Below are 27,963 nucleotides of genomic sequence, written 5' to 3'. Positions count from 1 at the left end.
AAACAAACCAGTGCCTGAAAAGCCTTGTTGTGCAGAAAATTGTAGTACCTGTTTAGAAATTCGTAGCGATGATTGTTTCTCGCCCATTGTAAGTGAAAGGTAGAGTTTACTTGATCATTCCTTACTTGTAATACTTTTTCTTCAACTTGAGTTTCCCGCCACATTTCCAGTCCGTGATTACCTGTGGTGCAATTACATATCTGGGATAATAGTAAAATAACATTACCGTTTTCATCCGAGGGGAAGCTTAGGTTAGGTTAGTTTAGGTTTACATTCATTCAGTTCATTAATTTCACTGTCAATCCGTTCATTGTGGAGGTCACGATTTGAAAAGGCGTTGTGTTGGAAATTCGTAGGCTGAGGTTATTCCCATAATATCCGGTGTCTGTACTACCTGTGCCTCGTTATAGCGCCAGGATGTGCGTCAGGCTTTGTGCAGCGGCGCAGGACTAACTTACGTAAGCACCGAGGTGGCAGAAATCAGACATTCTTGTGAAGTGTCGCCTGTTCAGCAGAGTCACCAGTCACCAGGTCAGACATCCACTGGCCTGTGACCTTGAGAGGGGCTGGTTAGGTTGAGTTACTGCATTAATGCGCGCGTACATTCCCTCCCTAAGCGGACACACGTATATGTAGTTTCCAATCCCCACATTCCGCAAAAAGTGGTAAAAATAGAACTTAATTGCCACTCCCTCAAAGTCTGTATAGAAAGATTAGGACGAATTATGACGAGTGAGTGTTTTGCCGGATTAGAGGCTCACGGAGGGCACTACGCAATCATGTGTAGGTAGAATGTTACCGAGCATATTGAGCCTCCAGGGAACACTGTCAAGCAACTCGCCGTGTTACATCGACCGCACTGACAGGTTGCCCTGGAAATTAATATGCAATTTAAGTACATTTTCTTGATTCCAGTTATAGATGAACAAGTTGAACATGTTAAATCGACCACTTTTGGAAATTATGAGGCAATTCATGTATATTCTCGTGATTTTAGTAATAGTTGAACAAGGAGAGAGAGAGAGAGAGAGAGAGAGAGAGAGAGAGAGAGAGAGAGAGAGAGAGAGAGAGACCCTAACTAATCCCCAGTGGCCTTTCAAAACAGTCTTTACAAGAGAGCGGAGCATTTCAAAACAGAGACTCAGGTATGCAGTAGTCACTTATCTCGACTCACACGTCTGAGGGGACTCTATATATAGGCTGTAGAGGCAAGTGAACCCCGGTGTGAGTCTTCCCGTTAGAACCACCTGCCTCATGCTCCAGACAGGTGAGGCGAGCTGCTGGTATTGCGATGGTGTTGTTTCAGTAAATGGTGAATAGGGAGAGGAAGTGATTGTGAGAGCTTTAAAAATACCTTCCACTGTTAATTCTCTTCTACACACACACACACACACACACACACTCTCTCTCTCTCTCTCTCTTGTTAGTAATAGCGGCAGTAGTAGTAGTAATAGTAGTAGTAGTAGTAGAGTAGTATTTTTTTGTATTGTAAAAAAAAAAAAAAAAGTAGTAGAGTAGTAGTAGTAGTAGTAGTAGTAGTAGTAGTAGTAGTAGTAGTGGTAGCATTAGCAGCATAGACAGGAAATACAAGACATCTAATCCTGTTGATGTTACCGCGTGGCAGGGAAAGGTGTAAGGTTTCCGTGATGATATTTTAGATGGGCGATAAGGCGACGATAAGGGGAATGGAAGAATGGAGCAGCGAAGGTAATACAGCGAGGTGGAGGGTGGAAGACTTCCTTGACGTTTTGATGTTCTTTGTTTTCTGATGGCTGGCTGGCTATGGGAGAGGGACAAGCACAGGTGGAAGAAGAGTCATTAGCAGGTGAATCCGCGTGAAATTAGCACATTCCTCAAGATGTTTTGGTGTGGGAAAACTTCAGGTGTGGAGGAAAAAACGGAAGAAAACGAGGTGTATGAGATTATTATTGTTGTGAAAATTATATAGAAGAGCTTTTGTCCAGTTCTGTTCTCATTCCCACACACTTCTTTGACCCATCTTCCCTCCGCTACCCTCCTCCTCCTCCTCTTCCTCCTCATTGTTCATGCCTCACTTCCGGCCCTTACAGCTCCTCCTCACCTCATCCAGCTTGGCCTGACCTTCACCTTTGCTTCCCTTCCTCTTTTACCCTTTTTTTCTCTTTTTCACGTTCTTCGTCATCGTCTCCTTTACGCATCCCCTTTTCCTTCCCCTCCCTCTCCTCCCTCTTCTTCTCCCTCTCCCTCTCCCTCTCTCCTCTGCCCATGTTCTTATCGTATCTTATGTGTTCTTCTTCCTTTCTCAGTTTTCCTTCGCTCTCACGCACACACACACACACACACACACACACACACACACACACACACACACACACACACACACATTCTATTCCTTTGATTCATACTCCTCTCTGCCTCTCCCATCTCCTCTCCTCTATTCCTCTCCTATTCCTTGCATCTTTATCGTGTTCCTTTCTCACTTCATTTATTATTTCCCTGTGTTCCTCTCCATGTTCATCGCAGTTTTATTCTTTCGTTACCATTTTCTCTTATATTGATTTTTTTTTTTTCGTTTTCTATTCTGATCCCATTACTTTCTCCTTTCTCTTCCTCCGTTATTTTTTTCCCATAATCGATTTATCTTTATTGTTCTCTCTCCTCTCCGTTTTGCTTCTTCATGTTCTCATCACTCTCGTCTCTCTCTCTCTCTCTCTCTCTCTCTCTCTCTCTCTCTCTCTCTCTCTCTCTCTCTCTCTCTCTCTCTCTCTCTCTCTCTCTCTCTCTCTTACAGTCTTTTCCTTTCTATGTTTGTAGCAAATAATCTAGTCAGCCATAGAAACATCCCATTTTCTCTCATATTCAGGGTACACTAAAGCTTACGCGCTTCTCAGAACCAGTAATATGTAAACACAAGTCACCGCTCCAAGCACTCCGTTTTCTCTTATATGTTTTCAGCCTCCCGTTCTCTTTCTACTGCACAGATTTTTCGTCTTTCATCTCTTCTTCCTCATTTTTTATACATACACATTCTGTGCACGCTTTTCGACACATACGTTACACGTCTTTTCTATACATCATATTACTCCTTTCTTCACACAGACATACACACACACATTCACTCTCTTTGTTCATATCTTTATGTAAATCATTTTTTATGTTCAGTATTTCTTGTGTACATGTTCATGTTTTTGTTAAATAAAATAGAGAGAGTTTAACCAGTCTAACAAGTGGCTATAAATACAACCTTAGCTGGTGAACAAAAAGAGTTAAGAGATTAAAGGACTTGCAACTGCTGACGGTTACCTGTCGGTTTTCTCTTCTCTATCTCTGGCGAGTTAAGAGATTAAAGGACTTGCAACTGCTGACGGTTACCTGTCGGTTTTCTCTTCTCACATTCCTGGCGGCTTCCACCTAGATCACTAGAAATGGTGACTCGGAGTTAGACCGTAGTGGCCAGCTCCACCAATGCTGTGTCCCAGGTTCTTTAGCACTATAGCGTCGCCACAGCTATAGGTACCTCGCCCAGGTCAGCCCCCGCCTGACACGGACCACCACGGCCAAACCGCCACCCAGCCTGGCCCAGCCGTGACCCACCGACGCCACCCAGCCCGGCCAGCCGCCACGTGACACACACACACCGTCACCCAGCCCGGCAGCCGTGGTCACCGCCGCTGCCTCACCAGTCACCAGCCACCCTCTCTCGCAGCTGTGACTCACCACGCCTCGCCAGCCACCCAGGCCACTGAGGCCACGCTCACCTGCCGCCTCACCACCGCCACCAGGTCACTCCCTCTCCTGCTGCCGTGACCCACCGCGCCAACTCCACCTTCTGCCTGGTCACCTGCCACTCCCTGCCACACCTGCTGCCCAGCCTCCATCACCACCACAGCAGCAGCAACACCTCTCCGGCTCACCACGCACGGTCACCGCCACCCGGCCGTGACCCCACTGGCCCTGATTTCGCTTCTCTACAACAGGGCGGCGCCCCCTGCACCGGTACTCCCGTCTTCCGCTCGACAACAGGGCGGCGTTCCCTGCAACGTTCCCCCACCAAAGTGTTAGTGCTCCCGACCGTCCCTCCCCTCTCCCCCGTCGTCCACCCTCCCCCTGTGTGTGTTAACCCCTGCCCCTAGAAAACTCCCTAGTGTGCATCAGCGCGTACCAACCCCCGTGTGCCAGACACCAACACCTACACATACACGCACTCACACACACACACACACAGACTACACACTTCGTTCACGGCAGTGCGTTCCAAGCCGTAAGTGCGAGTGTGGTAAAGTACGTGCCTAGGACCATCGCTGTCACACCCTCAGCACTGCACAGTGGCGCCCAGCAGGCGTCCCTTGCCACCTCTCACTGGCACCTGGCGCCGGAGGAGCCCGCGCCTCGCCGACAGGCGTCACTACACCCTGCTCCACGACTCGCATAACAAGCCACCAGGCCCCATCGCACGCCAGCAACAAGAAACGGCCATGGCTCCACCGGACACCGCCTCCCCAGCTCCCCCCTTCAGGGCTCCAGCCTTCAACAGCCACGACCCCAACATGTGGTTTACCATCTTGGAGCTGAACTTCAAGGCAAACAACATCACTGAGGCCTTGAAACAGTTCACTCACGCCTGCACTCTCCTGCCACCCGAGGTCCTCTTGCAAGTCTCGGACGCCATCGCGAAAGCCCCCTCTTCGGACAATCCCTACGACGACCTCAAGCAAGCCGTCCTCAAACGCCTTGCGTCGTCGGTGTCGACACGCTTGCAAGAGCTACTAAAGAAGGAGGAGCTGGGGAATGAAAAGCCATCAGATCTGCTTAGGCGGATGAAGAGGTTGTTGGGCGATCAGCCCAACACAATGGACAAGACCATGTTCGCCCACCTCTTTTATCAGCGACTTCCTCCAGCACTACAGAGCAGCTTATTCAGCGTGAAAGATAAGCTCGACCTAGCAGACCTCGCGCAGCTGGCTGACGACTATATGTCGACAGTTCCGTCGGCAACGCCACCGTCTTCAGTCGCCACTGTCACTAACACAGCAGACGTCCAGCAACTCACCCACATTGTGTCGCAGCTGGCCCTGCAGGTCAGCGCGATGCAGGAACAGCTAAATACCCGCCAGCGTCGCCGCCCACCGTCACCTCGACGCCCTCGCTACCGCTCTCGGTCGCGTAGCACTACACGCACCCCGGGCGTCTGCTACTACCACAGCAGGTTCGGTAGCGAGGCCATTAAGTGCACCCAACCCTGCACTTACAACACCACCCCGGCGTCAAACTAAACGGGCGGACGTTCACGGCGCGTACGATCCGCCAGCCCAAGTCACAGCTACTTCACGTCTACGACCGACGCACCGGAATTAAGTTCCTCGTCGACACCGGCGCTGAGGTCAGTGTCCTGCCTGCCACAGACAGCCAGAAGAGGTTGCCTGTAACCACGCACCTCTATGCAGCCAACGCCTCGAAAATCCCTGTGTACGCGCGGCAGACACTACACCTCGAACTCAACCTCCGCCGCTCCTTCGACTGGACCTTTTACGTGGCAGCTGTGACCCAACCCATCCTAGGCGCCGATTTCCTACGCCACCACGACCTCCTAGTCGACTTGAAGCACGGCACGCTGCTGGATCGTCTCACTTCCCTGCGGACCCGTGGCCGAACGGCACCTGGCGAGAGCACCGGAATCTCCGCAGTCTGCCGAGATAACCCCTTCGCCGCCATCCTCAAGGGTTTCCCAACACTAACGCAGCCATACTCAGCCACGCAGCCAGTGAAACATCACGTCCTGCACTACATAGAGACCACCGGACCACCTGTTTTCGCCAAGGCTCGTCGCTTAGCACCAGAACGCTACAAACAGGTCAGGGCCGAGTTTGAGTCTCTGATGCAGCAAGGCATCATCCGCCCAAGCTCCAGCAACTGGTCGTCTGCGCTTCACGTCGTCCCCAAGAAAAACGGTGACATACGCCCTTGCGGGGACTACAGAGCCCTAAACTCCCGCACCGAGATGGACAGGTATCCAGTGCCTAACATTCAGGAGTTTTCATCACAACTGCACGGCTCTACAATTTTCTCCAGGATCGACCTCGTAAAGGCCTTCCATCAGATCCCCATCAACCCCGAGGACATCCCGAAGACGGCCATAATCACGCCCTTCGGACTATATGAATACACTAGGATGCCCTTCGGTCTCAAGAACGCTGCTCAAACATTCCAGCGCTTCATGGACGAAGTTTTGCGAGGACTGCAGTTCTGCTTCACTTACGTCGATGACATTCTTGTTGCCAGCCCAGACGACGCTGCTCATCGCCAACACCTCGAGCAAGTCTTCACTCGTCTGAAGGACTACGGCATCCAGGTCAACGCCGACAAGTCCGTGTTCGGCGTGCCTTCAGTCGACTTCCTCAGCCACACTGTGTCCTCCTCAGGCTTCACCCCAACTGCAAGTCGCTGTACTGCCATCCAGAATTTCCCGAAGCCAACAACTCAGCGCCAGTTGAAGCAGTTCCTCGGGATGCTGAACTATTACAACAGGTTCATTCCCCGATGCGCGCTCCTCCTCCAGCCTCTCTACGCCTTAGTGAAGCCAGCCAAACGAGGCCAGTCCGTCACCCTTGCCTGGACGCCCGCAGCTGAGGACGCTTTCCTCGCTGCCCGGAAGGCGCTCACATCCACAGCGCTCAGTTTCCCTGCCCCAGACGCCCCTACTTCCATCGCCACGGACGCCTCAGACACCGGAGTTGGAGCAGTGCTACAGCAACACATCGACGGTGCCTGGAAACCCGTCGCCTTCTTCTCCAAGAAACTCAACACTGCCGAGAAGAAGTACAGCGCCTTCGACAAAGAGCTCCTCGCCATCTACAAGGCATTGAAGCACTTCCAGTACTTTGTCGAAGGACGTCAGTTTCATATCTACACTGACCACAAGCCGCTGACGAGCACCTTCATCAAGAACAAGTCATCCTACTCACCACGTCAACTGCGCCACGTAGACTTCATCTCTCAGTTCACCACGGACCTCCGTTACGTGAAAGGTGAAGATAACGCCCCAGCCGATGCCCTGTCACGCAACATCTGTGCCACATCTACCTCTCTCATCGATTACGCCGCCATTGCTGCCGATCAGGCCGCTGACGCCGAGCTGCAGCAACTGAAAGAAAACGCCGCACTACAGATGAAGAGAGTACAGCTACCAGGCACTCAAGTGCACATCTACGCTGACGTCTCGACCAACACCGTCAGACCATACCTGCCTCAACGGCACAGGTATCCACTCTTCCGTCAGCTGCACGACCTCTCACATCCTGGCATCAGAGCTTCACAACACATGATGACGTCCCGATTCATCTGGACCGCCATCAACAAGGACGTGAGAGACTGGACACGTAGGTGCACCACCTGTCAGGCCTCCAAGGTGACGCGACACACACGCTCCCCTACAGCCACCTTCACGCCAGTCTCCACACGCTTCGAACACGTCCATATCGACCTCGTTGGCCCTCTTCCTCACTCCGACGGCTACCGCTACATCCTCACCTGTGTCGACCGCTTCACTCGCTGGCCAGAAGCTGCACCGCTGACTGACATCTCCACTGACACCGTTGCACGTGCCTTTATCAGCACGTGGATCTCACGCTTCGGTGTTCCTGTCAGCCTCACTTCTGACCGCGGCGGCCAGTTTGAGTCCAGTGTCTGGAACAAACTGATGACACTACTCGGCATTCGACGATACAGGACTGCCAGCTACCATCCTCAGGCCAACGCTACAGTGGAACGTTTCCACCGCCAGCTGAAGTCGTCACTGATGGCTTCCAGCGACCAACGCGAGAAGTGGAACGCCACCTTACCCCTCGTCCTCCTCGGCATCCGGACGTCCCTCAAGCAGGACCTTCACCACTCTTCTGCCGAGCTCGTATACGGCACCACTCTTCGACTCCCTGGCGAGCTCCTTACCAGCTCACCCGACGCCGGCCCCTGCAGCGTCCAAGACTTCGCCAGCAGTCTTAAGGAGTCGATGAGAAGCCTGCAGCCGGTGCAACCTCGCACGCACCCCGCCAAGACCTTCGTCAGCCAGGATCTCGAAGACTGCACACACGTCTTCGTCAGGGTTGACGCTGTCCGTAAACCACTACAGCGCCCCTACGAAGGCCCCTTCGAGGTCCTCCGCAGGACGAGGAAAAACATCACCATCAACAGAAACGGCTCTTCTGACGTCATAGCCATAGACCGAGTCAAGCCCGCCTACATCCTGCACACCCCGACGGCACCTCACGACCCGACATCGCCGGCCACGCCTTCAGCACCACGCGCCACGGCTAAGCAGCACGTATCGTTCGTCGTGCCTCCTCACTCGGGGGAAGTTATGTAGCAAATAATCTAGTCAGCCATAGAAACATCCCATTTTCTCTCATATTCAGGGTACACTAAAGCTTACGCGCTTCTCAGAACCAGTAATATGTAAACACAAGTCACCGCTCCAAGCACTCCGTTTTCTCTTATATGTTTTCAGCCTCCCGTTCTCTTTCTACTGCACAGATTTTTCGTCTTTCATCTCTTCTTCCTCATTTTTTATACATACACATTCTGTGCACGCTTTTCGACACATACGTTACACGTCTTTTCTATACATCATATTACTCCTTTCTTCACACAGACATACACACACACATTCACTCTCTTTGTTCATATCTTTATGTAAATCATTTTTTATGTTCAGTATTTCTTGTGTACATGTTCATGTTTTTGTTAAATAAAATAGAGAGAGTTTAACCAGTCTAACAAGTGGCTATAAATACAACCTTAGCTGGTGAACAAAAAGAGTTAAGAGATTAAAGGACTTGCAACTGCTGACGGTTACCTGTCGGTTTTCTCTTCTCTATCTCTGGCGAGTTAAGAGATTAAAGGACTTGCAACTGCTGACGGTTACCTGTCGGTTTTCTCTTCTCACATTCCTGGCGGCTTCCACCTAGATCACTAGAAATGGTGACTCGGAGTTAGACCGTAGTGGCCAGCTCCACCAATGCTGTGTCCCAGGTTCTTTAGCACTATAGCGTCGCCACAGCTATAGGTACCTCGCCCAGGTCAGCCCCCGCCTGACACGGACCACCACGGCCAAACCGCCACCCAGCCTGGCCCAGCCGTGACCCACCGACGCCACCCAGCCCGGCCAGCCGCCACGTGACACACACACACCGTCACCCAGCCCGGCAGCCGTGGTCACCGCCGCTGCCTCACCAGTCACCAGCCACCCTCTCTCGCAGCTGTGACTCACCACGCCTCGCCAGCCACCCAGGCCACTGAGGCCACGCTCACCTGCCGCCTCACCACCGCCACCAGGTCACTCCCTCTCCTGCTGCCGTGACCCACCGCGCCAACTCCACCTTCTGCCTGGTCACCTGCCACTCCCTGCCACACCTGCTGCCCAGCCTCCATCACCACCACAGCAGCAGCAACACCTCTCCGGCTCACCACGCACGGTCACCGCCACCCGGCCGTGACCCCACTGGCCCTGATTTCGCTTCTCTACAACAGGGCGGCGCCCCCTGCACCGGTACTCCCGTCTTCCGCTCGACAACAGGGCGGCGTTCCCTGCAACGTTCCCCCACCAAAGTGTTAGTGCTCCCGACCGTCCCTCCCCTCTCCCCCGTCGTCCACCCTCCCCCTGTGTGTGTTAACCCCTGCCCCTAGAAAACTCCCTAGTGTGCATCAGCGCGTACCAACCCCCGTGTGCCAGACACCAACACCTACACATACACGCACTCACACACACACACACACAGACTACACACTTCGTTCACGGCAGTGCGTTCCAAGCCGTAAGTGCGAGTGTGGTAAAGTACGTGCCTAGGACCATCGCTGTCACACCCTCAGCACTGCACAGTGGCGCCCAGCAGGCGTCCCTTGCCACCTCTCACTGGCACCTGGCGCCGGAGGAGCCCGCGCCTCGCCGACAGGCGTCACTACACCCTGCTCCACGACTCGCATAACAAGCCACCAGGCCCCATCGCACGCCAGCAACAAGAAACGGCCATGGCTCCACCGGACACCGCCTCCCCAGCTCCCCCCTTCAGGGCTCCAGCCTTCAACAGCCACGACCCCAACATGTGGTTTACCATCTTGGAGCTGAACTTCAAGGCAAACAACATCACTGAGGCCTTGAAACAGTTCACTCACGCCTGCACTCTCCTGCCACCCGAGGTCCTCTTGCAAGTCTCGGACGCCATCGCGAAAGCCCCCTCTTCGGACAATCCCTACGACGACCTCAAGCAAGCCGTCCTCAAACGCCTTGCGTCGTCGGTGTCGACACGCTTGCAAGAGCTACTAAAGAAGGAGGAGCTGGGGAATGAAAAGCCATCAGATCTGCTTAGGCGGATGAAGAGGTTGTTGGGCGATCAGCCCAACACAATGGACAAGACCATGTTCGCCCACCTCTTTTATCAGCGACTTCCTCCAGCACTACAGAGCAGCTTATTCAGCGTGAAAGATAAGCTCGACCTAGCAGACCTCGCGCAGCTGGCTGACGACTACGAGGTGTGTCATTAAAGTTCCAGGACTGGTGTCCTAAAAGATGAATTTCAAACCCAAGCCACAAACCACCATATTTCCCCTTCAAAGTAATCCTTCTGGAGTATACAACTGCGCTCCCAACCCTCTACAGTCACTAATCTTTTTCTTACGTGCTTTTAAAATCATGTCCTCTGTTGCAGGTCGTTTAACAATGAGCGCTGAACAGCGAACAAACTTGAAGTTTTTGGTGCAGTTGGGGAAAACGCCGTCAGAAGCACTGGGTATGCTGCAAAAAGTGTACGGGGATGAGACAATGTCACGCTCACGTGTTTTTGAGTGGTGCAAGAGGTTCAAAGAGGGCCGGGAGGACGTGGAAGATGACCCCAGGAGTGGAAGACCCTCAACGAGCAGGAATGAGGCCAATGTTGAGCGTGTCAAGCAGATGGTGCGTGACGATCGTCGGTTGACTGTTCGAAAGATCGCAGATGAGCTTGGCATGAACCACAACAGCGTGTGGAAGATTATCACTGAAGATCTGGGCATGCGGAAAGTCTGTGCGAAGATGGTGCCGAGACTCCTGAACGATGACCAGAAGGGACGACGCATGCAGGTGTGTCAGGACATCCTCGAGCGTCTGGAAACTGAACCAGACTTGCTCAGGAGAGTCATCACCGGCGATGAGTCCTGGGTATTTGAGTACGACCCGGAGACCAAACGCCAGAGCCTTCAATGGAAGAGTCCGGCGTCGCCACGGCCGAAGAAAGCAAGGCAGTCCAGGTCCAGCTTCAAGGTCATGTTGATCGCTTTCTTCGATGTGAGGGGCATCGTCCACTGCGAGTTCTTGCCACAGGGCCAGACAGTCAACCAACATGTGTACAAAGAAGTACTGCGGCGTCTGCTTCGTGCAGTGCGCGAGAAGAGGCGGGAGTTGTGGCAGGGCAACTCGTGGCTGCTTCACCACGACAATGCGCCTGCTCACAATGCCCTGAGCATCAGAGAGTTCTTGGCCAAGAAGAACATCGCCGTGCTGGAGCAACCGCCCTACTCACCTGACCTCGCTCCGTGCGACTTCTTCCTCTTCCCCAAGCTCAAGGAGGTCATGAAGGGGACCCGTTTTGATGATGCGGACGACATCAAAAAGGCCGTGACGACGGAGCTGAGGAGCATCCCGCAAGAATCCTTCCAGCAGTGCATGCAAGCCTGGCAGAGAAGGATGGACAAGTGCATGCGGTGCCAGGGGGATTACTTCGAAGGAGATAACCTATAGTTTGTAGCCTGGATGTGAAATAAAACTTGTGTGGCACCAGTCCTGGAACTTTAATGACACACCTCGTATATGTCGACAGTTCCGTCGGCAACGCCACCGTCTTCAGTCGCCACTGTCACTAACACAGCAGACGTCCAGCAACTCACCCACATTGTGTCGCAGCTGGCCCTGCAGGTCAGCGCGATGCAGGAACAGCTAAATACCCGCCAGCGTCGCCGCCCACCGTCACCTCGACGCCCTCGCTACCGCTCTCGGTCGCGTAGCACTACACGCACCCCGGGCGTCTGCTACTACCACAGCAGGTTCGGTAGCGAGGCCATTAAGTGCACCCAACCCTGCACTTACAACACCACCCCGGCGTCAAACTAAACGGGCGGACGTTCACGGCGCGTACGATCCGCCAGCCCAAGTCACAGCTACTTCACGTCTACGACCGACGCACCGGAATTAAGTTCCTCGTCGACACCGGCGCTGAGGTCAGTGTCCTGCCTGCCACAGACAGCCAGAAGAGGTTGCCTGTAACCACGCACCTCTATGCAGCCAACGCCTCGAAAATCCCTGTGTACGCGCGGCAGACACTACACCTCGAACTCAACCTCCGCCGCTCCTTCGACTGGACCTTTTACGTGGCAGCTGTGACCCAACCCATCCTAGGCGCCGATTTCCTACGCCACCACGACCTCCTAGTCGACTTGAAGCACGGCACGCTGCTGGATCGTCTCACTTCCCTGCGGACCCGTGGCCGAACGGCACCTGGCGAGAGCACCGGAATCTCCGCAGTCTGCCGAGATAACCCCTTCGCCGCCATCCTCAAGGGTTTCCCAACACTAACGCAGCCATACTCAGCCACGCAGCCAGTGAAACATCACGTCCTGCACTACATAGAGACCACCGGACCACCTGTTTTCGCCAAGGCTCGTCGCTTAGCACCAGAACGCTACAAACAGGTCAGGGCCGAGTTTGAGTCTCTGATGCAGCAAGGCATCATCCGCCCAAGCTCCAGCAACTGGTCGTCTGCGCTTCACGTCGTCCCCAAGAAAAACGGTGACATACGCCCTTGCGGGGACTACAGAGCCCTAAACTCCCGCACCGAGATGGACAGGTATCCAGTGCCTAACATTCAGGAGTTTTCATCACAACTGCACGGCTCTACAATTTTCTCCAGGATCGACCTCGTAAAGGCCTTCCATCAGATCCCCATCAACCCCGAGGACATCCCGAAGACGGCCATAATCACGCCCTTCGGACTATATGAATACACTAGGATGCCCTTCGGTCTCAAGAACGCTGCTCAAACATTCCAGCGCTTCATGGACGAAGTTTTGCGAGGACTGCAGTTCTGCTTCACTTACGTCGATGACATTCTTGTTGCCAGCCCAGACGACGCTGCTCATCGCCAACACCTCGAGCAAGTCTTCACTCGTCTGAAGGACTACGGCATCCAGGTCAACGCCGACAAGTCCGTGTTCGGCGTGCCTTCAGTCGACTTCCTCAGCCACACTGTGTCCTCCTCAGGCTTCACCCCAACTGCAAGTCGCTGTACTGCCATCCAGAATTTCCCGAAGCCAACAACTCAGCGCCAGTTGAAGCAGTTCCTCGGGATGCTGAACTATTACAACAGGTTCATTCCCCGATGCGCGCTCCTCCTCCAGCCTCTCTACGCCTTAGTGAAGCCAGCCAAACGAGGCCAGTCCGTCACCCTTGCCTGGACGCCCGCAGCTGAGGACGCTTTCCTCGCTGCCCGGAAGGCGCTCACATCCACAGCGCTCAGTTTCCCTGCCCCAGACGCCCCTACTTCCATCGCCACGGACGCCTCAGACACCGGAGTTGGAGCAGTGCTACAGCAACACATCGACGGTGCCTGGAAACCCGTCGCCTTCTTCTCCAAGAAACTCAACACTGCCGAGAAGAAGTACAGCGCCTTCGACAAAGAGCTCCTCGCCATCTACAAGGCATTGAAGCACTTCCAGTACTTTGTCGAAGGACGTCAGTTTCATATCTACACTGACCACAAGCCGCTGACGAGCACCTTCATCAAGAACAAGTCATCCTACTCACCACGTCAACTGCGCCACGTAGACTTCATCTCTCAGTTCACCACGGACCTCCGTTACGTGAAAGGTGAAGATAACGCCCCAGCCGATGCCCTGTCACGCAACATCTGTGCCACATCTACCTCTCTCATCGATTACGCCGCCATTGCTGCCGATCAGGCCGCTGACGCCGAGCTGCAGCAACTGAAAGAAAACGCCGCACTACAGATGAAGAGAGTACAGCTACCAGGCACTCAAGTGCACATCTACGCTGACGTCTCGACCAACACCGTCAGACCATACCTGCCTCAACGGCACAGGTATCCACTCTTCCGTCAGCTGCACGACCTCTCACATCCTGGCATCAGAGCTTCACAACACATGATGACGTCCCGATTCATCTGGACCGCCATCAACAAGGACGTGAGAGACTGGACACGTAGGTGCACCACCTGTCAGGCCTCCAAGGTGACGCGACACACACGCTCCCCTACAGCCACCTTCACGCCAGTCTCCACACGCTTCGAACACGTCCATATCGACCTCGTTGGCCCTCTTCCTCACTCCGACGGCTACCGCTACATCCTCACCTGTGTCGACCGCTTCACTCGCTGGCCAGAAGCTGCACCGCTGACTGACATCTCCACTGACACCGTTGCACGTGCCTTTATCAGCACGTGGATCTCACGCTTCGGTGTTCCTGTCAGCCTCACTTCTGACCGCGGCGGCCAGTTTGAGTCCAGTGTCTGGAACAAACTGATGACACTACTCGGCATTCGACGATACAGGACTGCCAGCTACCATCCTCAGGCCAACGCTACAGTGGAACGTTTCCACCGCCAGCTGAAGTCGTCACTGATGGCTTCCAGCGACCAACGCGAGAAGTGGAACGCCACCTTACCCCTCGTCCTCCTCGGCATCCGGACGTCCCTCAAGCAGGACCTTCACCACTCTTCTGCCGAGCTCGTATACGGCACCACTCTTCGACTCCCTGGCGAGCTCCTTACCAGCTCACCCGACGCCGGCCCCTGCAGCGTCCAAGACTTCGCCAGCAGTCTTAAGGAGTCGATGAGAAGCCTGCAGCCGGTGCAACCTCGCACGCACCCCGCCAAGACCTTCGTCAGCCAGGATCTCGAAGACTGCACACACGTCTTCGTCAGGGTTGACGCTGTCCGTAAACCACTACAGCGCCCCTACGAAGGCCCCTTCGAGGTCCTCCGCAGGACGAGGAAAAACATCACCATCAACAGAAACGGCTCTTCTGACGTCATAGCCATAGACCGAGTCAAGCCCGCCTACATCCTGCACACCCCGACGGCACCTCACGACCCGACATCGCCGGCCACGCCTTCAGCACCACGCGCCACGGCTAAGCAGCACGTATCGTTCGTCGTGCCTCCTCACTCGGGGGAAGTTATGTAGCAAATAATCTAGTCAGCCATAGAAACATCCCATTTTCTCTCATATTCAGGGTACACTAAAGCTTACGCGCTTCTCAGAACCAGTAATATGTAAACACAAGTCACCGCTCCAAGCACTCCGTTTTCTCTTATATGTTTTCAGCCTCCCGTTCTCTTTCTACTGCACAGATTTTTCGTCTTTCATCTCTTCTTCCTCATTTTTTATACATACACATTCTGTGCACGCTTTTCGACACATACGTTACACGTCTTTTCTATACATCATATTACTCCTTTCTTCACACAGACATACACACACACATTCACTCTCTTTGTTCATATCTTTATGTAAATCATTTTTTATGTTCAGTATTTCTTGTGTACATGTTCATGTTTTTGTTAAATAAAATAGAGAGAGTTTAACCAGTCTAACAAGTGGCTATAAATACAACCTTAGCTGGTGAACAAAAAGAGTTAAGAGATTAAAGGACTTGCAACTGCTGACGGTTACCTGTCGGTTTTCTCTTCTCTATCTCTGGCGAGTTAAGAGATTAAAGGACTTGCAACTGCTGACGGTTACCTGTCGGTTTTCTCTTCTCACATTCCTGGCGGCTTCCACCTAGATCACTAGATGTTCACTCCACGTTCCTTCTTCCTCTTCCTCTCCTTCTTATGCTCACTCATTTCCTTTTCTTACATCATAATTATCTCCTCTCCTCCCTTTACATCTATTCTCATAATTTCCACAAACACGCTGTTCTTATTCTCTCTTCTCCTTACAGTCACTTGCTGTCCATATTTACTCCACTTTTATTATCCCCTCTCGTTTTCTTACATCTGTTCCTATCCTTTCCGTACATGCATAATTCATATTTAATTAACGTAACGTAACCTAACCTAATGTAATATAACCTAACCTAACTTAACCTAACATAAACTAACCTAACCTAACCTAACGTAACCTAACCTAACTTAACCTAACATAACCTAACAAACTAACCTAACCTAACATAAACTAATCTAACCTAACGTAACCTAACCTAATATAATATAACCTAACCTAACCTAACATAAACTAACCTTACTTGATCTAACCTAGCATAACGTAACAACCTAATCTAGCATAACATAACATAAATCAGCCCTACCTGACTTAAGCTAACCTAACCTAACCTCTTACCTGGAGCACGAATATGTTATCGCGGAGGTTGTGGCTGACGGAGAATCTCGTGTCCTCCGTGATGAGCAGGTCGCCGTGGGAAAGAAGCACGTGGTTGTTGGGGTCCTCGGGGTCCAGCTTCAGCCAGATGGCCGGACCGAACTCCGCCGACGCCACCTGTGAAGCAGCTGGTGTCATGCATCTGGCTATCAGGACCACTGGATACGTGTGTGGTGGTGTTCTGTGGTGTGGTGTTGCCTTTATTGATAAGGATGTGTTTTTTTTTTTCTTTTTCTTTTTTTTTTTTAGGGCAGGGATTGTAAGTGAGGAGTCTTGTTGTTGTTGTTGTTGTTGTTGTTGTTGTTGTTGTTGTTGTTGTTGTTGTTGTTGTTGTTGGTGTTGTTCATGGTGATTATGGTGGTGATGGTGGTGATGGAAGTAGTGGTAGTGGTATTATTATTATTATTATTATTATTAGTAGTAGTAGTAGTAGTAGGAATAGTAGTAGTAATAATAGTAGTAGTAGTAGTAGTAGTAGTAGTCGTGGTGGTGGAGGCTGAGGTTGTGGTAACTATGATGGTGATACAACTTCAGGTTTTGTTGTTGTTGTTGTTGTTGTATAGCCATCATAATTACTACTAGTTAGTGCTAGGACACTAGAGAGCTTTAAGAGAAGATTAGACAAGTTTATGGATGAGGATAACAGATGGAAATAGGTAGGTGTGTTTCATACAGGGACTGCCACGTGTAAGCCTGGTCGCTTCTTGCAGCTTCCCTTATTTCTTATGTTCTTATGTACTACTACCACCACCACCATCACCACCACCATTACCACTCCCAGCACCACCACATGCATACTAGTACTCCCCATCTCCTTCCTCATCACAACCACATCCAACACGTCGTTCTCACTCATTCTTATCACATACACGCACACACACACACATAAAACAACGTGTCACTAAACCCTGGCGTCATGCATGCACAAGAAAAATAACACAGGGCGGATGCAGTCACGCCCACACTCAGCTTGCTTCTCACACCCGCCATGCAAGCATAGTTCTTCGCTCTCTGAAAGGTCGTTGTCTGCTGGTGGCGGCGGTTGTGGTGGTGGTGGGGGTGGTGGTGGTGGTGTTGGTGGTGATATTGGTTACTTAGTCCAGAGATGGCAAGAGAGAGAGAGAGAGAGAGAGAGAGAGAGAGAGAGAGAGAGAGAGAGAGAGAGAGAGAGAGAGAGAGAGAGAGAGAGAGAGAGAGAGAGAGAGACTTAAACATATTTATCATGCTCAGACTCCGGTTATAGAGAGAGAGAGAGAGAGAGAGAGAGAGAGAGAGAGAGAGAGAGAGAGAGAGAAAATGGAGAAGGCGGAGGGATGGGGAGGGAAATCTGCATACTCTCTCTCTCTCTCTCTCTCTCTCTCTCTCTCTCTCTCTCTCTCTCTCTCTCTCTCCCCATGTATGTGGTTTCTTAATACCCCTCGCTAATAACAAGGACCTGCAAGCTACAATTACTGATGCCATTATGATAAGAGTACAATGGAGTAACCGGTTCCTATATAAATTCAAATTGTTTCATCATCTACATTGGCTACGACCAGATGCGCCTTCCAACACTTTATGTGGGCTCTGAAACACTTGGCGCTGCGATAATAGTGAAATAGTGTTTGGGGTTTTGCAGGAGTGGTATACAGCAAATCTCAACCTTGTGAGAGCGAGGAGTTGGTAGAGTCTATTAAAGTTACCCCTCGAATTGGTGTTGTGAACATCAAAGAAAATGGTTAAAGAAGAGGGGATACTTCTTTATTATGTGAAATGTTATGATAGGAAGTTTTTTATTTATCATTTGTTATCATTTGTCTGTATTCATTGGCATCCTTAAGCACAGTCAATCACTAATCTAGCAAAAATTCCCTGGTATGCTAGTCGTGAAAAGAGATACATTAATATCAAAACAACACACAAACAGTCTTTTAATTTTTTTTTAAAATTTATTTATTGTGTGTTTGCATTCATCGACGTCATTAATTCCAATAGTTCAGTAACCTAGGACTATTGCCAGGTGTTGTAGCTGTGAAAAGGAAACACTTCATCAAAACAACACACAGAGAGTGCTAAGTCTTCAGCTTTTTTTTTTATTTTTTATTATTATTGTTTCTTCATTCATTGCAGAAACAATTATATATTATATATTGTATATTATAAATTATATATTTATAGCAAAATAAATCAATAAGTAAATAAATAAACACAGAGTGAAGTTTTTACTTAGAAGGCTAATGCAAAGTGAATTCTCAGTTGTTAGAAATGCTGTTTTGTATCGTGAAATTTTTTTATATAAATACTTCAAGATTATATAAGAGATTTGCTAATGATTTTTTTTCTTATACTGAAATAAATGAAGTTTGTTAAATAACAGATTTACTAAGGAAGTTTTTTTTTTATATTATTATTACTATTATTATTGTTATTATTATTATTATTATTATTATTATTATTATTATTATTATTATTATTATTATTATTATTATTATATTGCAATACTTGAAGTTTATATTAAATACATCACTTACGAAAGTTTCTCTCTCTCTCTCTCTCTCTCTCTCTCTCTCTCTCTCTCTCTCTCTCTCTCTCTCTCTCTCTCTCTCTCTCCAGTATGATAGTTCAAGTTTGTGTTAAATGGCAGACCTGCCAAGAAATCTTTTTAGTATACTGAAATAGTTGAAGTTTGTGTCAAATAGCAGACTTCTTAAGGAAAATTTTATAACTATATTGAATTGTTTGAAGCCTAGAAAAGAAAATCAACAAATACTCTGTCACCTCGGCTTTCTCTGATCTGATTAGAAAACTAACCCATTAATCATTCACGCAAGACTAATGAACACCTCCAGCATCACAATAAATCATCAATGTTATCAGTAACAAAAAAATAAAGAAAAGAAACTATCAGCAAGCAATTCACTATCAGTCAGAGGCAAGGAGAGGGCGAGGCCCTCTGAGGGTCAGAGAGTCACCTGGCACTGAAGCGCTATGGTGCCCCCCTCCTCGACGGCAGTGCCAGGCAGCCACCACACCCGCGGCAGGCCTGTGCTCCACGCTCCTGCAGGGGAAGACAAGCCAGGTTAGGGGAGGAAGTGAGGTTAGGTTAGGTTAGATTAGATTAGATAACGTTATGAAAAAACTTGTAAATCTTGTATTAGTTTATATAACGTTAGGTTAGGTTAAGTTAGGTTAGGTAACGTTATGAAAAGCTTGCAAGTCTTGCATCAGCTTACGTAACGTTAACCTGTTAATCTTGTGTGGGTCACCTTCAAGAGACGCACGTGATATATGTTCCTCGTTACTCATTATGACAGTGTTCACGTGTGACTTTGTGTATTTTGTGCCGTCGAGAGGTTAATGCTAAGTATTACTTTGTTCGGTTACCTTGTTTAATTCGCTGTGTAAAGAAAAGTGGAGAATCATGAGCGAATTTTTATTTATATTTATCTATTTATTGGCCTGTCCTCCCAGTACGTATATATGAACAATGTAGGCATTGTTCACTACACCACACTAAGAAAAAAAAGCAGTAATATATTATCATAATACACATGAGGAATTCTAATATTTTTCCCAAAGATAAAAAAAAAAAAAAGATAAATAAATAAAACTACAACTCAAGAACACCTGTAGGCACTTAATTACACACACACACACACACACACACACACACACACACACACACACACACACACACACACACACACACACACACACACACACACACACATGAACACCGCAGCGAATCACTCACGCTAACAGATTAATGAGAGTGACGTTGCTTAATTCCTCTCCCCCTCCCCTCTCCCTCTCCCTCTGCTCCCCGTGATAAGCGTCGAGGAAGGAAAGTTTATGAATGTTGTTTAAGATTTCCACGTGAACGCATGAGGCGACTGGGATGACTGTCTTTACCTGCAGGGTGAGGAGAGGGGAGGAGACGTGTGTCAGCAGGGGGTCAGCAGGGGTCAGCAGGGGTCAGGATTAATGAGTCCCCAGCGCTGAGTAAGGCAAGGGAAGGTTAATAGCCCTGTCATGACCCGGAGGAGGAGGAGGAGAAGGAGGAGGAGGAGGGAAGGAAAGCACGCGACTAGCGACTTGCTGCGTCTTGTATTGTGTGAAGAGTTAAGGTAAAAGAGGAGGAGGAGAAGAAGAAGAAGGAGGAGGAGGAGGAGGAGGAGGAGGAGGAGGAGGAGGAGGAGGAGGAGGAGGAAGAGAAAGGGAAAGGTAAATATTCCTCACGTGACACTTAGGGGCGGTGTTAGTGTGGTGTGTTCTGACTCACCAAATGCTTATTGCTGCTCTCTGTGGTATTTGCCTTGTGGAGACTGACTTGCGTGCATTCTGTTGTTGTAGGCGTGTGCATTCTCTCTCTCTCTCTCTCTCTCTCTCTCTCTCTCTCTCTCTCTCTCTCTCTCTCTCTCTCTCTCTCTCTCATAGACAATTTATTTACGTATTTGTCTATTTATTTTGTTATCATTGTTATCATTATTATTATGTTTTGTTTTTTATCTTTTATTTATTTGTTTATTTACTTTTATTCTTATTTATTTATTTATTTATTTATTTTTCCAGTCAACATGTTTGCTAATCTTCGCTGTATCTTGCCAATTGTACGAGTAGACCCCTGAAACACACACACACACACACACACACACACACACACACACACACACACACACACACACACACACACACACGACGCGATACCCTGCAGCATAAACGAGCAAATACATACTTAAATACACACCGTACTGCAAAGATTAATACCTGCACTAATTATACAGGTGTGATTTAATTTAGATAAGCGTGCATGGAAGATAACGAATGCAGCGGATCTTTTAACTGGAAAACATATAAGAACACAGGAAAATAGTTAACATTATATACACTCAAGCCTTCTTATTGTACATTCACGCTGAGACGTTGAGTGCAAAGAATAGCGAAGAGTTAATGGATTCTTGATGAAATTTGCGGTTTTTTAAGGCCCATTTAGTTTTATCTCACCTACTCTAACTGAACTGAAAAATTTAAATGTACCTAACATAACGTAACCCGAGAAAAGAAATAGTTCAGTATAATAAAGACGAAGGAAAAGAAGATAAAGAAGAAGACGAAGAGGAGGAGAAGGAGGAGAAGGAAAAGGAGGAGGAGGAGGAGGAGGAGGAGGAGGAGGAGGAGGAGGAGGAGGAGGAGGAGGAGGAGGAGGAGGAGGAGGAGGAGAAGGAGGAGGAGGAGGAGGAGGAGGAGAAGGAGAAGGAGGAGGAGGAGTAGGAAGAGGAGGAACAGGAGGAAGAAGAAGAAGAAGAAGAAAGAAAAAGAGAAGAAAAGAAGAAAGAAAAGAAAAATTTACTCTAAGCGACTTTGGGACGGAAGAGTAAAGGAAGAAGGAAGGATACATAAAGAGGAGGAGGAGGAGGAGGAGGAGGAGAGGAGGAGGAGGTCCGTATATAGGAAAGGAAAGGGTAAAGAAGAGGGAAGGGGATGGGCTGTACATTGGAAACCCCGCTGAGACAAGAGAGAGAGAGAGAGAGAGAGAGAGAGAGAGAGAGAGAGAGAGAGAGAGAGAGAGAGAGAGAGAGAGAGAGAGAGAGAGAGAGAGAGAGAGAGAGAGTCAGTCATTTTGGCGTGAGAAAAGAGAAAGGAGTTTGAGAGATGGAAGGGAAGGAAGGGAAACATGAAGGAGTTACCGCCGAGGGAAGGAAGGAAGGAAGGATGGCGAGTCGACCTTATTAGAGGAAGGAAGCAGGCAGGTAAGAAAGGGCAGGAGTGAAGGCATTGTTAAGGGAAGCAAGGGCTGGGGCGTGAGGGAACTGAGGGAAGAAAGGAGTAATTAGCAAAACCAGTGTTCCTTGTTAAGATAAGCCAAGGAGAAGAATGAGTCGTGTTATTGTTTTTTGTTATTGTTATGGAAAAAAGGACCTTATTGTTATTTTCTTCTTTTCTCTTCTTCTTCTTTTTATTCTTATTTTATAACAACAACAACAACAACAACTACTACTGCTACTACTACTACTACTACTACTACTACTACTACTACTACTACTAGCATTTTCATCATTGTAGTAGTAGTAGTAGTAGTAGGAGGAGGAGGAGAAGGAGGAGGAGGTGGAGGAGGAGGTGAGAAAGGAGAAAATAGTGTTGTCAGGAGGTTGTATGAGTCAGCAAGGTGAAAGAGAGAGAGAGAGAGAGAGAGAGAGAGAGAGAGAGAGAGAGAGAGAGAGAGAGAGAGAGAGAGACACACACACACACACACACACACACGAAAGAAAACGATTGAGGCGTAGCACCGTGACACGAGGAGAGGGAAGAGGAAGGGAGGTCGGAACTGTGAGAGAGAGGAAAAAAGAGAGAGAAAAAAAAAGAAGAGAGGGAGAGGGAGAGAGGGAAGGAGAGGAGGCATAGAGAGGATCAGTATTACCCTCTCCTTGGTCACGCTCACATGATTAATATGTTTCCCTCCTATTATGGCACCCCCCCTTCACGAGGCTCCACTCACGCTGGGCCTCTCAACGTGTGTCTCTCCCCCTTATGAGGCGGGCACGCTCTCCAATGCTCTGCTCGGCCTCCTCTCTCCTCACTCCTCCACTGCCTTCGTCCCAGTAACCTACAATCACATGCTCCCTTCTCTTTCCTTTCTCTGCTCTTGTGGTTCCTTCCTATCTTTTATGCTCTATCTTCTTCCTTTGTTTTCGGTGTTCTATGACTATGACTGTTTTCTTGTTTCTTTCATCCCTCTTTTTTTTTGTCTTATTTCTTCGTTTCTTTGTTCTATAACCATATACTCCCTCCTCCTCCTCATCCTTCCTTTCTTTATGATAGTGTTTCCTTCCTCTTTTCCTTCCCTCTTAGTGTTCCTCCTCCTCCTCCTTCCCTTCTTTACTCCAGTGCTTCGTTCTTTTTTTTTTCCTTATTTCTTTGTCTTCTTTCTTCTTCTCGTTGCCTTATAACCATATGCTCTTTATTCCATTTCTCTTCTTTACTCAAGTGCTTCCTTCCTTTTCTTTCCTTCTTTGTCTCCCTCCTCATCTTTCCCTTCTTTATTACTGCTTCCTTCCTTTTCCTTCCATGTTTGTCTTCTTTCTTCGTCCCAGTGCTCTAACACCATAAATTCTCTTTTCCTTCCTTTCTTTATTCTGGTACGTCTTAGTGGTATCCAGACTTTGTTGTTCAGTGGCGCCCTGTAGTAAGTGCAGTGCAGGCCTACTAAAAGGTACAAATTTAACCCTTTCACTGCTCCTTGGTATATCTTTCCTTAATCACAAATCACTCTGAGACATTTTTCTTTTTTTTTTCCAGTCACCTCTGAATATTTCCCTGGCTACACGATGGAATATATTTTCTCTTAATCCTTTTGTGCTTTCCTGTTGATGTAGGTGTTGAATTCGTGCAGTCCATTTAGTGCTGTAGTTAGATGAACATAGCAGTGAAAGGGTTAAGAACACATACCTTTTTAGGAAATTTAGGCGGTGCACCTTGATAGTTGTGGTGCACAGTTTGCGAGTCACTGCTCTAAACTGTGATTTATTTTTCCTTTCTTTCTTTCTTTTTTTCTCTTTCTTTCTCTCTTTCTTCCTTGTCTTTGTTTGTTTGTTTGTTTTTCTTTCATTCTTTCTCTCTTTCTTCCTCTCGTTCTTCCTTCATTCCTTCCTTCTTCAGTCATTCTATGGCCTACTGTATACTCTCTTCTTCCTCTTTACTATTTCTTTCTCTCCTTCGCTTTTTGTCCTGGTACCTCGTTTTTTTTTTTCCTTTATTTTTCTTTCATTTAATATTCTACTTCTTCCTTGCTTCCTTCCTTCAGTCATCTTATGCTGTGTTCTTCCTCCTCTCCTTTCTTCGTCCCACTTCTATGTAATGATGTGTTCTCTTCTTCCATTCTTTATCAAAGCACTTGTAAATTATATGCTTTACTATTATTTTTTTCCTTCCTTCCTTCCTTCCTCCTATCGTTCCTTCTCTCAATCATCTTACGCACTCTTTGTCCTCCTTACTCCTTACTCTTCTCCTTACATCGCCCCAGTGCCCTAAAAAACATGTAATTACGTTCTCTTCTTCCATTCTTTATTATAGTGCTTTTTAAGTAGGCTCTTTGCTACTTCATTCGTCATCTTTCTTTGTACTCCTCTTTCTCTCCCTCTCCTTTCTTCTTCGTGCTAGTCTGCCTCCACTCTTTCACTCCTATGGTCGTCTTTTGTTAGCATTCAGTACGTGGATTAGTTTGCATACTGAGATATGAAAGAGTGATTGATTGCGTCTTTCTTAAGCTACAAAACTATTCTGCAGTACAACAATAAGTGTCTGAAAAGATCCATGTGATTAGAGGGAGAAAAATACCTAGCAGTGAAAGAGTTAAACATGTTCTTTCCTCTCCCTTCTCTCCTTTATTATGGTGGATTTAAACTACATGGTCTCTGCTTCTTCCTTCCTTCCTTCCTATCTTTCTTTCTTTCTTTCTTTCTTTCTTTCTTTCTTTCTTTCTTTCTTTCTTCCTTCCTTCCACCCTTTCTGTCTTCATTTCTTTTTTCCTTCCTTCTTTCTTTTCTTCCTTCCTTCCTTTCTTCCTTCCTTCCCTCCTTCCTTCCTTCCTTCCTCTCTTTCTTTCTTCCTTCATTCCTCCCTTCCTCCCTTCCATCTGATGTGTGACGCAAATTATACCGTAATTCCCACAACACCAGCGACACCAACGGAGTGACCACGTTCTGTACCTTTTAGCGACTGCAGTTTTACGTTCACCATTTAAACCACCAGTGGCTGCTCAGAACGAGGCAACACGTGTAGCATCATAAGCAGCCAAAGGGATAAAACTGGGTGAGGAGCCTTAGATGGGCGGGAGCCACTCACTGGTGTCAGGGCATTATACCGCTGAGCATGGCAGGGACGCTAATGTTTACGGCCGTCACTCTTCGAGCCTCGCACTGTGTATGCTTTCCCGGCAGCCGCGTGCTCTTAAAAGGCTCGGCGATACACTTCCTAAAGGGGCTGCGTCTTTACCGCCTCCCCGGGTGATTTAGTGAACAGCCCCGCGCCCGCCGCAAACATAGTTATTAGGGAACTAACAATTTACACTCATTGGAAGAACTTATAAATCATAAACCCTGCGAAGTATAAGTGCATGGCTAAATTCTTGTACTCTTTAGGGCATCTCTCCTCCGCCATTGTGTTCTCTAAGGCTTTGTTCTCTAGTGCAGGTAATAAAAGTTCGGCCAGCATGGCAGTGTGGGCGCCGCCGTGCCTCGCCCGCCAGCATTAATGTCCAGTGTCTCGGCCCGCGTCTGTTACCGCCGTGGATTTGAGCCCAAGTATTCTCCCTGGGCCAAATAAGGAGGCTGGTCTGGGAGTACTGGCGGGGACGGGGGAGTAGTGGGAGCAGTGGGGTGGGGGAGGGAGTGCAGGAACTGTTGGCGAGGTAACAGTCCTAATCTCTCTCTCCTATCTCCGAGTAGTTCTGGGCCGCTGAAAAATCTAATTGGAAGACTTTTGTTTGGAGTGAGGACACGCGCGGCGCCCCGAGAGGAGGAACCATATTCTGAAACACTTCTGCGTCGCATCTCCACTACTTTCCAAAGGCTCTTGTTGAAGCTGCACGGGTTTTTAAGGATGCTAGTGACAGATTAACAAAATTCCTACATTATTAAAAGGAAAAACAATCTTAAGAATCCGGTTAGTCATCTCTGTGACCTTTGACAATAGTTGTGGCGAGAGAGCAGAGCGTTTCTGAATACGAGGTGTGAAGGGAGGAGGAACATCACGCCCCCGCCGATAACCCTCAGTGATGCGAGGCTAGGGAGGTTTACATGGTTCACCTGCCTGTGAGTCAGGTGTGGCCGTTGTCTGGCTGGGCGACACGCAAGTTACGAGTACATTTTTTTTTTTTTTATTCTACACCCCACACCTCCGTTTTTTTTTTTTTGTTTTTTCCTCACAAGTGGGCCTCTCAAGTGTGTGGGGAAGGAGGAGAGGAGGCGGAGGGGTCATCACAATGCACCTGGACCAGCACACCTGTGAGTTTACGCGTAAGATATTAAAGGTTAATTTTTACAGCACGTTTCACCACTTGAGTGTACGGAGTTTGGGATTATGTTAAACACTGAGCGTGTGCCACTGATGGGGCTGTGTTGAGAGGGGATACTGATGTTAATATTAATGCCACTCCCTTTACTCCCTCTCCCTTCACCTTGCACACACTTATTAAAACTCAATTGTTTCCTCCAATCATCTACTTAGTTATATTATAAACCTTTTTTTAGATAATATTGAAATAACAGTAGCGTTTTGATCAGAGGGCTAGGTTGATTTAGGTTAGGTTAGGTTTGGTCAGGTTGAGTTAGGTTAAGTTAGGATCGATTACCGTAAGTTAGGTTAGGTTAGGTTAGGTTAGTTAGGTTAGGTTAGGTTAGGTGATATGATGTGTTTAGTTTAGGTTAGTTTAGGCTAGGTTACCTACTAATCCCTTCACTGTGTAGATTAAGATAAAAAAAGAAAAAAAGATAAAAAAACTATGTAATTTTGCCCAGAAATAAATCGTCACTGTCTCGAAATTAATAGGTTACCATCTCAATCAAACTCTTCCTTTTTATATCTTGCGTGTAATCCCTTGAGGGTGAAAAGCAATAAGTGTGTGCAGTCGTGAAGCACACTCAATAAAAAACAATTGGCGTGTTGCTCATGACGCAGCCTGTTTGACTTCACCACCGTAGGAGTGGCGGTCATAATGAGAGCAACAAGATCATTCCTTTGGCAGGCGAATAGTGCAGTACTTGTTTTGCTGGCGCCTTGTAGTGGCCGGATCTGTCTGAAGGAGAGAGAGAGAGAGAGAGAGAGAGAGAGAGAGAGAGAGAGAGAGAGAGAGAGAGAGAGAGAGAGAGAGAGAGAGAGAGAGAGAGACTGACGAAAAAGACAAAATCAAGAATAAACGAAGGATAATAAAACGAAGAAGGGAAAAGGATTAGATAAGAACCGCATTAAAACAAAAAATAAAGCGGTCGTAACGCTAGAGAGAGAGAGAGAGAGAGAGAGAGAGAGAGAGAGAGAGAGAGAGAGAGAGAGAGAGAGAGAGAGAGAGGGGGGGGGAGGGGAAAGCAAACAAGCAAACCAAATAAATCCAATAATAGCCCTACACAGCCTCCATATCCAGAGAGTCACGATTACACGCTATAAGGAGGCAAGCAGGAGAGGCTTAAGACTAGTAATACTTGACTCCCTCCCTCCCTCAAAGAACCCAAGACGCGGGGGGAACAAAACACTTCCTTACGGGGCGACGGGACGAGCGATGACAGCGATAATCAAGGTACAATCACCTCCATCCTAAAGGGCCGCGTGGCCTCTGCCGTGACCTTCTAGTGTACCAAGGCCATAAAGGTGTAAAGGTGTAAAGTTACGTACGCAGGTGAGGAGGAAGGGAGGTGAGTGAACGAGGGAGGAAAGGACAAAGGTGTTGAAGGTACTTTGTTTACATCTCTTATTTTGAATAATACTGTACTTTTTTTTTTTTTTTGTGTGTGTGTGTGTTTTTTTTGTGTGTGTGTGTAAGTTGTTCAGTTCGTATTATTGAGTTAGGTTAGGTTAAGTTGACTAAGTTTGAGTTATCCG

General features: G+C 48.5%; 1 protein-coding gene across 2 annotated transcripts in view; it reads right to left on the bottom strand.

Annotated features, from left to right (window-relative positions):
* The window catches only part of LOC135109656 (lachesin-like), a 79,558-nt gene that overhangs the window by 8,507 nt on the left and 43,088 nt on the right, over positions 1–27,963 (bottom strand). For both annotated transcript variants that reach the window (XM_064021172.1, XM_064021173.1), the window contains exons 3-4: positions 19,347–19,432; positions 16,357–16,512 (exon numbers count right to left, since the gene is read on the bottom strand). In XM_064021172.1, coding sequence (XP_063877242.1) covers positions 16,357–16,512; positions 19,347–19,432 — 242 coding nt within the window. The remainder of the gene's footprint in view (positions 1–16,356; positions 16,513–19,346; positions 19,433–27,963) is intronic.

The sequence above is a fragment of the Scylla paramamosain genome, chromosome 19 (genome assembly GCF_035594125.1).
Source record: "Scylla paramamosain isolate STU-SP2022 chromosome 19, ASM3559412v1, whole genome shotgun sequence".
Lineage (NCBI taxonomy): Eukaryota > Metazoa > Arthropoda > Malacostraca > Decapoda > Portunidae > Scylla > Scylla paramamosain.
The sequence above is the reverse complement of the archived record's forward strand: the minus strand, read 5'-3'. Positions and strand labels throughout refer to the sequence as shown.